This window comes from Brachypodium distachyon, chromosome 5 (assembly GCF_000005505.3).
Source record: "Brachypodium distachyon strain Bd21 chromosome 5, Brachypodium_distachyon_v3.0, whole genome shotgun sequence".
Classification (NCBI taxonomy): domain Eukaryota; kingdom Viridiplantae; phylum Streptophyta; class Magnoliopsida; order Poales; family Poaceae; genus Brachypodium; species Brachypodium distachyon.
In genome coordinates, this window is record NC_016135.3 from 1,871,663 (window position 1) to 1,887,340 (window position 15,678).

Here is a 15,678-nt window from a genome sequence, read left to right on the forward strand (position 1 = left end):
TTTTTCTAATATGCCTAACTATGTCATTTAAAATTATGTAAAATTAGTTAGTTCCAAGTGAAATTAGTAGCTTCAAGTGTTTAGCTCTTAGAATATAAGAAAAAGTACAACCACTTTATTCCATTTCATTTCTATACCGAGTAAAATTAAAACCATCACATTCCATTTCAGGTTGGTTTGCGACTAGCCCAATTTTTTTTTAGAATAGCGGCTAACCAAGCTTCTTTTTTTAGAACAAGCGGCCCCCACCTTTGTTTCCTTCTTCGGAAGCAAATTAGATGTTTCCGTTTACTGGCCCGGACCATTTCGGAAGAAGCAACGGATCCGGTACAGCTGAAGCGGGCCTGCACGCGTTCGCCTCCTTTCCGTTCCTCTCTCCCTCCGGATCGGAGCCACGCTCCAATCTCCTCCCGCCGCACCGCCGTCATCCGAGCTCCGGACGGCCTCAAGGCGGACCTTTCTCCCACGCCCACCAACACATCTGCCTGCGAGGAGGCAACAAGAAGAGGCTAGGAGATCCAGAGGCCATGGAGAGCGAGCACCCGACGGCGGCGGCGGGTGGAGAGGGGATCCGATCGCCTCGAGTTCACCACCGGCCATGCCCGCGGCCTCCCCTCCGACGATCCCCGGTAACTAGTTAATTTAACCACAGCCCGTTCAAAACGTATCATTTTCGGCTACCTGCTGCCTTCACGTCAGATTGGATTAGATCGTAGCCGTGTTGTTTGGGAACTCATTTCTCTGTCAGGGGACTTGGCGTCAAAAGCCGATTGCTACTAGCATGCCGATCTTGTTTTCGAGGATTTACTGCTGTTCATGTCTCGTCGTTTAGTGTTAGTTTTTGAGTATCTGGTTGAAACCACGAGAATTACCAGTTTCGTTCTGCCTAACATGAGGTTTCCGGGTCACGGTTCATGAAAATTTCTAATCTAGGTTTTGTTGGATGCATACTTCGTTTAATCGGGCACAAGTGCGCTGGCATATGACTGATACCATTCATGAGAATCTTCTACCCAGATTATCAAGTACTGATGGGTGTTTTGCTGAATTGGTTTGAAAAAATCCACCATATCGCTCATTGTATCGGCTCATTGAGGTGTAACTAATAAATAGGTCCCTTCTAGCATCTCTTTGTTGGTCTTGTTAGAAAATTTCCCCTTAAGAGACATGGAGACCTATGGATATTCAGCTTTGTCTGATCTCTGTGTTGCAACTTAACCATATAATCAGTTATCGCGCAGCCTGTCACCATGTGTTGATATTTTTATGTGCTACTCCTTTGGTTTTCCCATTTCATATTGATATCACCTTTCAAGCACGCTGCCGCCTTCTACCCATTAGATTGCTTTTTTGTTTCAGAGTTCTCCTTGTCCTTTGTCCGTGTCTTTTAATCCCCACTATGGGCATACGACTATTCGCTTATAGACCATTGCAGTACATAAATTCTCCTTACATATCGTATTCTTAGCTTAATCGATGATGTTTTCCTGGTTCCTTCAGATCTACTAAAATGCTATTGCATATATTATGGCTTCTTAAGCATTATGCTGTTTTGCAGCTTCACCGCTTAGTTCTACTGCTTCATCACAGCTATCCAAAGGTGGCATTGGTACTGAGAAGTTGAGCCATTTGGAGAAGTCAGAACCCAGTACCTGCTCCCTGAAATTCAGCCAACTAACGGGTCCTGTCGAAAATACTCAACCATAAAGCCCATACTAGCAAAGATGACCTTCTCCAGATATTGAAGACAAACAGTGCAGTTCCTGGAATCCAGCAAGTCTGAACCGCCATTGCGAAGGTCTGATGATGAAACTCTCAGCAATAAGACTAGTAATAATGGATCAGCAAGTGTTCAGTATCGGAGGGAGATGGTAACGATCAAACCTGTCTAACCAATCAGGGGCCTCAGCTTCTTTGGAAACTCTGAAGGAACTCCTGTATTTTACTCCGCACAAAATGATCCAGGCTGCATCAGCGACAGAATATAACCGCCTTATAGCATCTGTTGCCATCACGTTTCTGGTGGTTCTTTCAAAATGGGGACTAATATCTGTGGCATTATCACCAGAAAATTAGTTAGTACAATAGCACTCCTGTTTCTTACTATTATAACCAACATAACCATTGTCATGTCCTTGTTGATGGAGAACAAGGATCCCAATGCGAGGGCCGAGGGTCAGGATGGCTGGAAGCAACATTGGTTCTGCGGATTGCTTAGGATTAATGTTGGAGCTAGGTATAGAAATATGTGGGGGCTCTGCTGATTGACCGCGGTGTTTGCGCTGTCATCTTGATCTGTTTTCTTGGAATTTAAATTGTAGCTTTCTCATACTTTTTTTTTGAGAGAGAAAACTGTAGGACAGGCTCCGGTAGTGATTTTAGTAAACGAAAAAAATATATATAATATAAAAATAAGGGGAAAAGAACCCCAGGGACACAAGAGGACACAGAACACAACGAACAGAGGAGGACCAACCAAACAGGAAGAGTTAAGTTACAGCATCAATCGACTCCAGCCAGTCAGCAATGGCAGGCCTAATAGCCACCTTAAACCTAGGAAGGTGATACAGCAATTCATGCCTGAAGCCGGCAAGCTAGCGATTAACAGGAGGTTCCCAATCGAAGACTAACTCATTGTGCTGCTTCCAAATATGGCGTGCAGCACAACTAAAAATTGCCATGAAACCAGGCCCTCGGAAATAATTCCTGACAGAAATGATCCTGTCCTTGCGATCATCTGAAGGCACCCAGTGAATGCCAATCTTGTCCCAGCAGCGAACTCTGAAGGAGCAACTGAAGAAAAGATGGCAGCAGTATTCGAGCAATCCAGCGGCGCAGAGACGGCAAGGCAAGACGTTTAATCTTTACAGTGCCTCCTATCCATCATATCAAAAGTGTTGACCCGATCATTAAGCAAAAGCCAGAAGAAAACCTTGAGTTTTGGAACACATTTACTCTTCCAAATCCAGCCAAGAACTCTGTCCGGAGGAAGATCCTTGAAAGAAAAGCCATAGAACCTCTTGGATGAAAAAGAATTCTCATCATTACTGCAGGACAAAGAATCGCTCTCTGAGTCAACCAGATCTAAAGAGTAGATATTATCACATATTTCTTGAAACTCTGAAAAGCTTCAGCCGAGAAAGGGAGATTGGAAAGAGCCAACAGGTTCTCCGGATCCTTCACATCTTTGACAGAGAGGCTCTCCGACTTGGCAAAAGAGTAACATCTAGGAAAGCGAGGGGCCAAGACACCATGCGCACAGTCATCTCCCCAGAACAAAGCAGGCCTGCCATCCCTAACTTGTAGCTTTGACGTTGATCTTGTTCCGTGGATTCTGAGGGAACTTAAATATATCGCAGAGACGTTTGTAAAAGTTACTTTCTTGTCTTAAGGTACTGAGTGTCTTTTTATCTGATATTGTACACATCCTCTCTAGCTGCATTGACTTTGTTTTGTGCGCAACTGCGCATATAAACTTATGCAGGAAAATGGGGTAACATTATCCACCGCAAGCGTTGTACAGTTAGTATGTTGAAGTTAAAACAGGTTAACTGGACCTATGTATCATAATGCCACCATAGTGGCAACTGATTTATTTGGAGCTTTTTCCTTCTGCTGTGGCTCTTTAGGGAATTTTATTTGGCCATATTTGGTTCCTGTACTTAATTTCCTTTGTTCATTCGGCCAGCTGGAGTTTCCCTCATCCAGAGTGTTCATTACTTTCTCATCTAAGCTGTGGCTGCTGTATGTGTTAACCTGTGCTGAGACTATCTGTACTGTGCCTCTACATTTGGCTCCGTGTGATCAACAGAAACACATGTTGCAGTTTATAATGTGTACCATCTATTTTTGGCAGGTAAAAAAATCTTGGATGAACTCAGGGCAGTGCATATATCTGTGATGAAACCACATGATGGTAAAGCTGTTTACTCGGTTTCTTTCCTTATGGGTTATGGCACGTGAGCAACCAAATCATGCAAATCTTGTTACAGTGGTATGTATTCTTCTACATTTTTTTCATTTTATTTTCTGTCATATTTAATCACCTTCAGCAGACATGTTATTCTGCAAACTAATGAATAACCTTAACATAGTTGCCAGCTCATATAGAATCAAAGTCTCTCCATGCTTCTCTTTTGTTGTTTTTGGTTAGCGATGATTGTGGACTTAATCTTTATTTATTTAACAATTATTTGATTAATGATGTTGTGTTATGACACTCATCTAACGTGTTACCTTCCTTATTTTCTCCTTTCACGTAGGTCTGTGTATGCGTGTTACCGGTAGAACCATACATCTTTTAGGACCACTGACTCCTATTATTCTTGCTGTTTGCAAACATCAAGGGTGTTGATTGTAACCTATGGATGAAAGAACTGTCACATAAACTGGAAGTCAATTAACTCGGATAGATTTCTATTGAGTTAAGATTGACCACTTGTAACATTGCTATTACTCCGAGTTACTTGTTTCCTATATATATGATGTGGTAGCACGCTATATAAAACAATCCATCTGTCATTTGTAATCACTCATAAAACAAGCCTCCTAGCATCTACCACAATACATCCCCGAGCCTAAATTGTATCATAGCTACAACCAATAAAGTTTAGTATCTACTATCTTATACAAATATCAAGGTTAGCATAAGGCCTTGTAGAGATCTTTGACGTGCACATGGAGCTTAAGTCACCATGTAGTGAGTTCTCGGTGATCACATCCACCTTTGAGCTTTGTGACAGAGTTACTAGGATCTATGCTATGAACCACATTATAGGGCTCCTCACCAAGGGTGAGTCCTCTCAAGTGCCACGCAGTTCCGTCGACTTATTGCCAGCCACCCCTTCATTTATGCCAGTCTCACAACAACATTATAATCAACCGTGCAGCCCGCAACACCTTGAAGGCAATAAGAGTATCCATCATTGATGTTAGCATGATGGATCCCCTTGCTTATTGCAATGCCTTGAAGCTGTACAGCACAGTTGGGTGGACCTAGACTTTGGGGTACATTTACGTTACACAGTACATCTTAGATCGTTGACAGTCCAGGCACAGCAAAGTGCACTAAATAATTTATGAGCATGCCTCCCTCGCTTGCTCGAGCATGTCAATGATGTCAGATGTGTCGTGGGCTTCATCTAATTGCTAACGTAGCCGCACACTGACGTAGTGTGTGGATGTGTTGATGCCCTATTGTTATTGTCCTCGTTTGTGCTTGGCTTTGCATGCGCCATGGCAAAAACCTACTGCACCTGCTTCGCACACACACCACTTCCGCAAATCGACAACATAATAACTGTTCTTGATTGTGTATGACAGCTCAGCTTGGCCATCATGGCTGACTCAGACGTGGATGTGACCGTTTGTGTGCTTTGTTCAATAGCAGTCCATGATCATGTTTTGTAACAGAAAATTCTGGACCTTGCACTGGATATCCTCACTCCATGGAATGTCGAACACACGATTCAGCACCTGCGTAACGAGATGGATGCGTGAGTCTCTACTGTTGAATACCGCGCTACGCTAGAGAAGGCGATCAATGCATGCTACAACAAATACCTTATGGGCTGATGTCAGCATGCCTTGGAGGAAATCGTAAGGATAATGATGCCATTTTATGCCTATGGCATACAAATTAATGCCGTTTTATCCTTTGAATAAACATTCATTGTATTTTGTAACTTGTTTGTCAAATGCATTTTAGTTGCTAGTTGTTGTTTTGAATAGTTTCTTGGTCAAAATCTCTTAAACAAAAGCCAAGCTGATTCCCATGTTTGAGCATTTGAGTACAGAGCTGCAATTGCATCTCAAGATCAGCATATGGCTATAGTGTGTGAGGATGCGTATTGATTGTGGTTGCCTCATCTTCTACCTAAATGTTCCACTAGATGTGCGGTAGGTATCTCATTTAGGATTGCTAAGCTTTGTGCAGGGAAATGTTTCCTCAATTGCTCAAAATAGTCTTTCTGACTGCTTATTGAGGGAACGGTTTCCTCGATATGTTTGGTTAAGTTCAGTGGAAATAAATTCCATTTGATGAATACGATAGTCCACATTTATCACCAGAATCCTAAATGGTTAAGGATATAAACCATAAGTTGATTACTAGGAGTGTTATCAATGGGACATCAGCACAACTTCCATTTCCGGCTCTTTTAGTCTGATCGCATGCAGAGGTACAGGCCCTCTTCTTTCCATTTGGCATTGTCTATTCGTTTCATTTAAGATTGTTTATTCTAAGTTGTAGTCCACCCTAGATTTTTTTATTGATTCACCAGTGCCGTTAATTTCAAGCTCTTCATGCTGTTATATTTAGAGATCTCTTACATTTAGCCTTCAATTCATTACATTCCTTGTTTTAGTTCAAAGGAAGAAACAGTATACTTTGTTTTTCTTCTTTGACCAAACCACACCATGTATTTGTTCCTGAGAGGCATCCACCTTGTTCTTTGTTGTTAATTACAGGATCTGTCATCGCAGGTAAAAATGGCTTCTTTCTCATGCTCAGCTCCAGTGTGTATCCTTTCTGCCAATTCCTATTCATCCCTTCCTTTGATTTTTCCATTTGTTTTCTTGATCAATGCTCAGGGTCAAGATTGCCCTCTAGTCACATGCAGGTTAGCGGGTGCAAAGTTTTTTCGTTATTACTCTATCTTTAACACTGATTGAGTTTCAGTATATAACTCCGAGCTTTCGCGAAGCCAAAATTGTAAGGTATTCGTTAGGTTCTGAAACCTATATCAAATAACGTGGAAAGTCTGATATCTTCTATTTTAGGTTTACTTATCGTCGATTTAGTATGCATGTTTTTCTAATTGTCGTCGCACGATTTCTTCTGAATAAAAATTTCTCTATACATTTGGCAAGTTTTATCAATGCTTCAGCTTCAATTGCACACAACTTTCTTTCCATGAGCACCCTGTAGTTATGTTGGAATTATATAGTACTCCCTCCGTTTCATAATTCTTGTCGAAATATTACATGTATCTAGACACTTTTTAGAAATATATCTATTTTTGGGATTTGAGACAAGAATTATGGAAGGGAGGGAGTATATTGGTATTCTTTTCACCCTGTAATTATGTTTGAATTATAGCCTATCATTTCCAAATTTGTGTCATATTATCGTTCTATATGCATGCTGCTTATGCCCCTGTGCACCAAAATGTATGTGTGATACTAGTTCCCGTGGCAACACATGGGGTGTCATCTAGTTTTTTTTAGGGAGGTGTATCATCTAGTTTTACAATGCAAAGCTCAACTAAAACCAGCGCTCCATCGACTAAGGCTGCATTTTGCACTGCAGGCATTTTTCAGAAGCACTAGTTTATTTCTCTGCCAACAGACTGAGCATAAGACACGTTCTCAATTTCTGGGTGCATATAGACAATCTGAGATTGCGGAAAGTGCTGTTGGAAGTCGTTGAGGACATATGTCGTTTGTCGTAATATATCTCGTTACTGTTGTTGTGTGTCTAATGATATGGCAATTCGCTAAATCTCTTGTAATCTCCAGTGATCAAGTGCTCAGTTCTGTTGATGCAATCTTTTTCTGAGCATAAATACATTTCCGGTATCCAGTGATCTAGTGCTCAGTTCTGTTGATGCAATCTTTTTCTGAGCATAAATACATTTCCAGAAGCCGTCAATGGATTCTAGCGGCAAACTTTGCTACATGTTCCTACCGAGTCTTGGCTGTCAAGGCAAGAGCTATGCTGCATACTTCGAGTTAACAGCAGCCAAAAGTGCCGCGCCAATCCCTGAGCCATCTTTGGTGTGCTCGACGACGACATCCTCAGAGTCCCGGGGACCAAGTAGCTCGGCCATGGCCTCGAGCATATACACCCTGTACTGAGGGTAATTCTCATAGAGTCCACCATCCATTGCAACAACTTTCCTTCTCCTGATCAGCCCCTTGGTATTGTCCTCCATCTTTTGAAGAATCCCTGCAATGCCAGCGCCAGCCAACCGACCGCCTCTCTTGATGATACAGTCGGAAACTTCTATGATCACCCTTCGTGCCGCAAGAGAAGAGAGATTGACCTGCCGACATGGTTATGGGGAAATTTGCATGTTCAGTTAATAGCTACAGCTAGATATCCATATGACTGAAAGAAGAGCAGAAACTGACATCAACGATGTCGTGCATGATCGATTTGACTTGTCCAAGATCTTCTGAGTTATCTTGTTGCATAGCACACAAATGCGGAGTCCTATAATTTTGATTTGTAGTTCAGCTTAAAATGGCACTTAAGTGTGATAAGAAGCTGGAAAGTGCATTTAGTGCTTGCCTTAGGACAAATGGCTCAGCAAGTTTGTTAGGGAAAGAATGACCAAACAGATCAGAAACTTGAGCCATCTTGACTAGCACCCTCCGAACAATTTCACCCAGGTACATCCCGGAAATTGTCTTCTCAAATATCTGCGGATATTGCAAGCACAAGGTAAAATCATCATAAACAAAGGAAATACCTATATACAAGCAGTACTAATTATGTTGTTTTTACCTGTTCACCAGGATTTATGCTTTCAATATCCATGGCTCTGTCAAATTCAGTCAGAGGAAGATTGTCTGAGAAGGCTCCCCACTCAGTGTTGATAATCTGCATTGCAGAGACTTCAGTCAACTCCATTACCCCTTTTGTTTTATTTGAAAGAGCATAGAAATGGCATGCATCCAACTTCACTTAAGAACTAAATAAAAGACCTTGACTTTTATTTTGTGAGCAAATAAAAGAAGTTGACTTGTTACAGCATAGAGGATACCGTGTTTCCTGCTCCAAGTCCAAGGTGTTGCAGCTTTGGGATGACCTCGGTTCGCTCAATGTAGCAAGCATTTGTGCCGGTGCCCAAAATGACAGCAACCATCACATCGTCATCCCAATAATGTGCTCCAGCTAAGGTTCCAACGGTATCATTTACCTGTTAAGTATGGTTCACTCTGTTTTAAAAGTTTAACACAGTATCATGCACTACTGATTAAGTGGAAAGAATGTCACTTCAAATGCATTTCAAAACTCGCTATGAATATCTCATTTGCTATGCCAGCAAAGTATGAGGTTTATTACTTGCTTACCAAAGCCGATACACGCATGTCAAGCCCCTGTCTCTCCATTGCAGCATTTAAACAAGCGACTACATCTTTCCCAGCCTGTCAAAGAAAACATATTGATTGCTGTTGTCACAGATTCAACTCGAAAAATAAACTAAGTTGCAAAAAACAATCATTCCCAGTTTGAGAAAGGATTTCGGTCTTCCAATTCCTGGTGTTAGGTAAGATAGGAATAAATGATACTCCCTCTGTCTCATATTAAGTGACTTTCTATTACATGTATCTAGACGTATTTTAGTATTTAGATACATCCATATTTAGATAAACTCGAGTCACTTAATAGGGGACGGATGGAGTACAACAAAAGGCAAAATGTATTCAGAGAATAGTATAACTTACAGTCCCGGAGACAGCAAAACCTTTTGTCCACTTGATCAGAATGCCGGAATCAATAGAAGTCTGCTTCACCGGGAAGGAGAATGTGAAACCAATCTCCCTATTCCTACCTTCCGCAAGATGGAAATCTCCACCCTCCTTGGCAACAAATGCCGACAGGCGGTCCGCAATAAAATCAAACAACTCCTGTTTGGGACAATTGTAGCATCAGAAAATGCTTTGTTTCTTCAGGAAACAGATGATATGCTTGTCCCTGCAGCTATATGCTGAAAGTACTAACCAAACTACAGCATATTTATGTCTAGAAAAACAACTACTCCAAGACAATATTAGCTTGAAAAACAGATCACCTCTGTTGTACCATGCATGATTTCTTTTGGGATGGAGACTTGCTCGAACTCGGTGCCGACGACACGCTTATCTTTCCCTCCAAGCTGAACCCTCAGCACCCGGAAGTTTGTGCCTCCAAGATCCAGAGCATAGAACAGCCCAGTTTCATTCCTTCAGCATAACAGTTCCGATGCAAAAGTTAATTTCAGAGCTACCACTATATGCTAAAAGCATGGAATAATCTGGCTTTCAGCAGTCAAATTTAGAGATCGCAGTTCCAATTTGAAGAGCCAAAAACAGAGCTCTGGTATTATATTTGAGTACTCACAATCACCAACAAGCTGGATTGATTTGAACTTTAAAGTGGTAATGGCTTTACCCTGTGGGGAGCGAGTAGACGTAGCTGGGGATCATCTTGAGCTCGCCGGCGCCGTCCGCGGCGAGCCCGGCGCGCATGTCGGCGGCCATGGCGTCCGCCACGCGCCGCAGCAGAGGAAGCGGCGTCGCGCACTGCAGCCGCAGCTCCTTCAGGATGGGCGGGGCCGCGCCGCATCCCGCCTCCACCGCGGAGCACCGCCGGACAACGGCGTACCCACGCCGGCGGCGGTGCTGCGCGAGGGGAGCGGCGCGGAACGGCGAGCCGACGGCGGCGGACATGTCGAGGCTGGCTGCGAGCTGAGGAGTGGAGCGATCGATGGATGGAAAGGGTGATGGGATCGAGGAAGGTGGCAGGAAATGCTCTCGGTTCTTTTTTGAAGGTGAAAATTTTTGTTCCTCGGCGCACCCCAAAAGATTCTTTGTTTATTTTGTCATCGAACAAGAGAATATCGATTTTTGACATCTTCGATATAGAGCACACCTGGCGTATTTTGGTTTTTCGTTTTGGCATCACTCATTCATTTTAGACAAATATCAAATTATCCTCTTCCTCCATGTTCTTATTTCAATAACCACAAGAAACCTCATGCCACAGTCAGGCAATGGGAAGCAAGCCTATATGGGTGGTATCAATTGCGTCACAGGCAAGCGACGCGACAACAAAAGCAAGAGCTGCCACGGTCTGGAAGATACAGCGGTTGCGCTCCTTCCAAATGTTCCACATGATGTAAATGACCACCCCATTGAAATATTGTCTTCTTTCTTTGTCAATCGTCTCGGAGGCTTGAATCCACCAGGCACAGGTGTCCTTGTAGTCAGAAGGCTTGACTTGCTGAAGGATGTTGAAGTTGTAGTGGTCAAGGACTTTTTCCCACACCTGACGGACAAAGGGGCATCGAAGGAAAAGGTGTGTCCCGATCTCATGAGGATCAGCGCAAAGGAAACATCTAGGAGTGTGCGGCCAGCCCCTGACAACAAGATTGTCGACGGTGAGAATCTTGTTCTGCACAAGCTAGGCGAAGAATTTGCACTTGTTTTCGGCCTTGGCTTTCCAGAGGATGGAGCCGAGGAATTGAGCCTTGTACGCCGAGCTGGAGGTATAGGAACCATGCGAGGTCCAACACCAAGTGATGGAATCGGGGGAGTCGGGGTTCAGGACCACACCTTGAAGCGCATTGGAGATCTTGCCTCTTAAAGCGCGGACCAAAGCCCCCTCGGTAATATCATCGTGCATAGAACGATTCTCCCTCCTAGTGACGGCAAAAATGGTAGGTGCGATGACATTGGGAGCCAAACCATCCAGCAGCGATTTTTTCTTTCTCTCCGACAAATATACAACAGATCGATTCAAAAGTTGGCGAAAAAGAAAGGACTATTCTTGCTTAGAAGCTTGGAATCTCAAGACCAGACAGTTCTTGTTTCTTTCAGAGCCACTCACTTGTAATTCCAAATTTCCAAGCTAGCTGTGTACTGTATATATCGATCTTGTTCAGGATCTTGTAAGCTACTCCATAGTAGTGGTAATATATCTGGAGGCTGCAGCTATGTGTGGCCACATCGATCCTCTGCGAACCTATATATAGCTAGCTAGCTGTATACAACGACCGACCAAGGCGATAAAGTCGCTGACCGGCCCGTCCATCTCGATCACGTCCAAAGTACGCCGCCTACATATCAGAAATTTCACGAGGTTAATTTAATAATCCTAGAATCTTCGTTTATAAATATATATACATTCTCAAAGATATATGATAAGAATGGAGTTAGTTAATTAGACTGACAATGATCACCAAAATGAGATTAGTTATATATGTGACACAAAAGTGATACCACACTCATGAATTCATATGATATAAAGTCATCTCAAAATTAATGATAATACGTATCACTTTACAGCCACGTTAACCCACATTTTTATTGGCCCGTACGTTCCGTTGTTGGTCAAAACTTGGATCTTGCTTTAGCTCTTACACACACAAAAAAAACAGATAAAGTATATATGTTTAATTAATTTGTTATGTATAAACGGGTCGTGTAGATGTAGTAGATGTTTACGTATGTACTATAATTAATTAACCACGAATTGCATGCCAAAAGGAGACTAGGAAAACAAATTAAAGATAATATCGAGTACATCGATCGGCAAAATGGATGTGATCGATCTGGACCGTTCACCAAATTAAGCGCAACGAAGCATGGTCGCATTGGGCCGGCGGAATATTACAGTGAAGTGGACGCGAAGCAAAGAACCCACATCCACTCCACCACCACATTATCATCATCCATCCATCTCTCATTCTCTAGCTTCCTCCTGTGTGTTGGAGTATACAACAACGTTGTAACCTCTTGTCGATCTCCAAGTTTCTAACTACATCCCCACTTACTATTCTCCCTACTGATCCGACCGCGACATCCATCCATCCATTCTAGCTAGCTTCTTTTGCCGTTTTGTCTTGTCTTAGCTAGTATCTATATAGGATCAGACCTTCTATTTGGCTTTCCAGCTAGCTACATATATGAGCATGAATGCTTCCCTGAGCTGATCATCATCATCATCAAATTATAAGTTGCAGAGAAAAGACCTTCGAGAGGTTTGAGCAGAGAGAAAAGAGATCGTCAATGGATGGCGGCGGGGGCGGCGTGGTGACGGTGGGTCGGGCGGAGATCGATACGAGGGCGCCGTTCCGGTCGGTGAAGGAGGCCGTCGTCCTCTTCGGCGAGAAGGTGCTCGTCGGAGAGCTCCACGCCGGCCGACGCATCACCCAGACCCAGGTACAAACCATGCGTTTGTAGGTACATACATGCATGATTTCAGGGTTTTATGCATTTGTTTCCCAGAAATATGCATGAGGGATTTGGTCAGTGCACAATTAATGCATAGAATTCTTCTGTGTCCAAAACTCAAACCCAAAATAGTTCGACATATACTTATACTCCCTCCGTCCAACAAAAAATGTCTCAAGTTTGTTAAATTTTGGATGTATCTAGACATGAGTTAGTGTATAGATGCATTCAAATTTAGTCAAACTTGAGATATTCTTTGTTGGACAGAGGGAGTACTAATTTTTAGTTGCTTCAATCGATTTTCTTTTTGTCACCTCAAAAACTGCAAAATGTTGTTCGGACCTTCGGCCTTGCGACTTCAGTGTCTTCTGTTCATTTCATTATGTTTCAGCATATTAATCATTGCCTCAAATTCTATCTGGCAGAGATTCATTTTGCTTATTTGCTTCCTCCGCGCCTCTGAATACTTTAGTTCTACATTAGTATAAACAAAGCTAGGCAATCATTTATGAGAATGCAATTTTATAAATTGGAGTAAAATACAATTATGAGTACTCTTGCAGTACAAGTTTGAAATATGGTTCCACAGAAGAGTCCGTTTGCATGCATGTTTGTCCTATTATACGTAGAATTTGGTGAGCCATATGCCACAAGGAAAAAGTATGGTTGATCTTGGTGCAAAGATAAAAAGCGTGCTACATACTACTAGCCAGCCAGCTAGCTAGGTATTCCTTTCTTCCAAAACAAGAAAAATATGTGTCAGAAAAGCAGCTTCTTTTTTGCCAAGAATCTGCATATGCATGCATGTTTCTTCTTGCAAACACGCACGGTGTGCCTCGCTCGTGTATCCTCTAGGAGACCCTCATGTAGCTGCTTGGTGGTATATGCACTTTACAACATTTATTTCAGCTACTTTTGATTACAGTAACTAAAGTATAGCTTGAATGCTTGATGGAAAAGTGTTTGGTTCCAAAGACTTTAAGATATGTTCCTTCCACCTGAATTAAGGCAGCTACAGAAAGTGAACTCCAAAGCTTCCTACAACATCCATTTGATAATGACATTAGTACTGTAATGAGGTGCCGTAATGATCACCGGTAAAGAGTCTCTGTACATGTGTATGTATATAAATCAATGTTTAACATTTTTGTTGTGGTCAAAATTTGGCAGTACCCACTGGAATGACCGAAATTTCGGAAACTATTTTGGATTTCAATGTCTAAAATTCCACCTAAATTTTAGCAAATCTTTATTAAAATTGTAGCAGAACATAAATTTGTCTGACACAAGCTTACGCAAGGTAATTACTCCGTTCTCATCGAAAAATGAAACACGCCATACTGGATTTTAGGATAAAGCAAATTTACATAAGCTATTTTGGTTGAGCTTAAATTTTAAGTACAAACCAAAAAGTTTGACCGAAAAGCTCACGTTTCCAGGCCCACAGGAATTATTGAAATTCTGTTGAAATCTTAAACTTTGTAATACATATTCCTGAGCTATTTTGAAACATCTCATATCGTTATGCATTTTAAAAAAAGAGGTAAAAAATCCCAAAATGAGATAGCACCATATATTTGCAGCCAACCAGTGGTTTGATTTCTGGATTACTGTGCATACTTAATATACTCTGCTCTTACTGAAACAGATCAATTTTCGTACTACCAAAATGAACAATGACATCTGATCCATCCATGTTTCCATCTTAGAATCGAGAGGCCGCTGCACCAAAACCATGTGTCAAGTACCAAGCCGTCGCCCCCACGGCCAGCATCCTGGCCGCCGCACGGCCAGTGCCGGTGCCGATGCCGATGCTGATGCCGGCGCCGGTGGCGAAGACGACAAGGGAGCTGGACGCGGCGAAGCAGGAGCTGGAGAAGGAGCGCGAGGAGAAGCACAAGATGGCCGGCTGCATCCAGTCGCTCCAGGATGAGCTCAGCAGCGCCATGAGCGAGCTCAAGAAGCTCAAGGCCGCCGCAGCGCGCCACGAGGAGGAACCCAAGGCCGTCATCGACCTCCAGGTCGAGGACCTCAAGTTCATGGAGATCGAAGACAAGCAGCAGCAGCAGCCGCCGAGCGCCGCCGCCGAGTTCCAGAAGAAGAGGTACGTGACCTTCGCGGACCCGCCGGCGGCCTCGCCGCCATTGCCGGACGTGGTGCTGGAGCTGCATCATCCCCATCAGCAGCAGCAGTACTATACTCCGGCGGGGAGGCCGCAGTACCGCGAGGTGCGGTTCAGCAGGCAGGTGTCGGCGGGGCCGGAGGCGGTGAAGAAGCTGGCGGCGGCGGCCGTGGTGGCGGAGGAGGAAGGGAGGAAGAAGAAGAAGAAGCCGCTGATCCCGCTCGTGGGGGCGCTCTTCATGAGGAAGAAGAAGACCAGCGGCAGCTCTGGATCCGGCGGGCACCAGGATGGCGGCTCGTCGGCGGCCAAGCCGCGCCCATCGTTTTGAACCCTTGTACTCGCTCCATTCCGAATGAATTAACTGACATGAATTTGTATACGAATCTATACAAATCCACGTCAATTAATTCGGAACTATATTAATCTATACTCCCTCCGTTTCTAAATACTTGTCGTGGTTTTAGTTACACTATAAAACCGTTGGCCGTCAGATCTTGTATTTACGTACGGTTGTAGTCTCAATAAACATTCATCACAGCACGCACAATCATGCATGTATATTTTTGTTCAGCAATATACAGAAAAAAGAACGTGGGATTTGTATGGCTAATGTA

The 15,678-nt window shown here is 43.2% G+C and overlaps 2 protein-coding genes, 1 long non-coding RNA gene and 1 pseudogene across 4 annotated transcripts; 3 read left to right on the forward strand and 1 right to left on the reverse strand.

Moving 5' to 3' along the window:
- Positions 1-1,705: 1,705 nt before the first annotated feature.
- LOC100828049 lies at positions 1,706-7,540 on the forward strand (annotated as a pseudogene).
- LOC100835291 (hexokinase-4, chloroplastic) lies at positions 7,498-10,544 on the reverse strand. 2 transcript variants are annotated; one of them, XM_003580483.4, is made up of 9 exons: positions 10,160-10,524; positions 9,801-9,951; positions 9,454-9,636; positions 9,079-9,153; positions 8,769-8,924; positions 8,510-8,605; positions 8,294-8,424; positions 8,134-8,215; positions 7,498-8,045 (listed from the first exon to the last, which is right to left on the reverse strand). In XM_003580483.4, the coding sequence occupies exons 1-9, from the start codon at positions 10,435-10,437 to the stop codon at positions 7,713-7,715; spliced, it is 1,485 nt and encodes a 494-aa protein (XP_003580531.1). In that variant the 5' UTR covers positions 10,438-10,524; the 3' UTR covers positions 7,498-7,712. The 2 variants fall into 2 exon arrangements, with proteins under 2 accessions (XP_003580531.1, XP_014751399.1); XM_014895913.2 differs by lacking the exon at positions 8,134-8,215 and having other exon boundaries at positions 7,863-8,045; positions 10,160-10,544.
- LOC112269339 lies at positions 8,304-9,011 on the forward strand. The gene is made up of 2 exons (XR_002961100.1): positions 8,304-8,446; positions 8,521-9,011. It is a non-coding gene; the product is annotated as an uncharacterized LOC112269339 (long non-coding RNA).
- A 1,882-nt stretch (positions 10,545-12,426) lies between the features above and the next one.
- On the forward strand, positions 12,427-15,678 carry LOC100828352 (WEB family protein At2g17940). The gene is made up of 2 exons (XM_003580924.4): positions 12,427-12,930; positions 14,652-15,678. The coding sequence occupies exons 1-2, from the start codon at positions 12,778-12,780 to the stop codon at positions 15,390-15,392; spliced, it is 894 nt and encodes a 297-aa protein (XP_003580972.1). The 5' UTR covers positions 12,427-12,777; the 3' UTR covers positions 15,393-15,678.

Bases quoted from the DNA above. Each gene is read 5' to 3' on its own strand.
- LOC100835291 (XM_003580483.4), bottom strand. From the start codon at position 10,437: ATGTCCGCCGCCGTCGGCTCGCCGTTCCGCGCCGCTCCCCTCGCGCAG. The intron at 8,216-8,293 runs GCAAGCACTAAA...TCAAAATTATAG, and splicing joins GCTGAGCCATTTGTCCTAAG to GACTCCGCATTTGTGTGCTA. The intron at 8,046-8,133 runs GTCAGTTTCTGC...CCATGTCGGCAG, and splicing joins TCATGCACGACATCGTTGAT to GTCAATCTCTCTTCTCTTGC.
- LOC100828352 (XM_003580924.4), top strand. From the start codon at position 12,778: ATGGATGGCGGCGGGGGCGGCGTGGTGACGGTGGGTCGGGCGGAGATC. The intron at 12,931-14,651 runs GTACAAACCATG...TTTCCATCTTAG, and splicing joins GACGCATCACCCAGACCCAG to AATCGAGAGGCCGCTGCACC.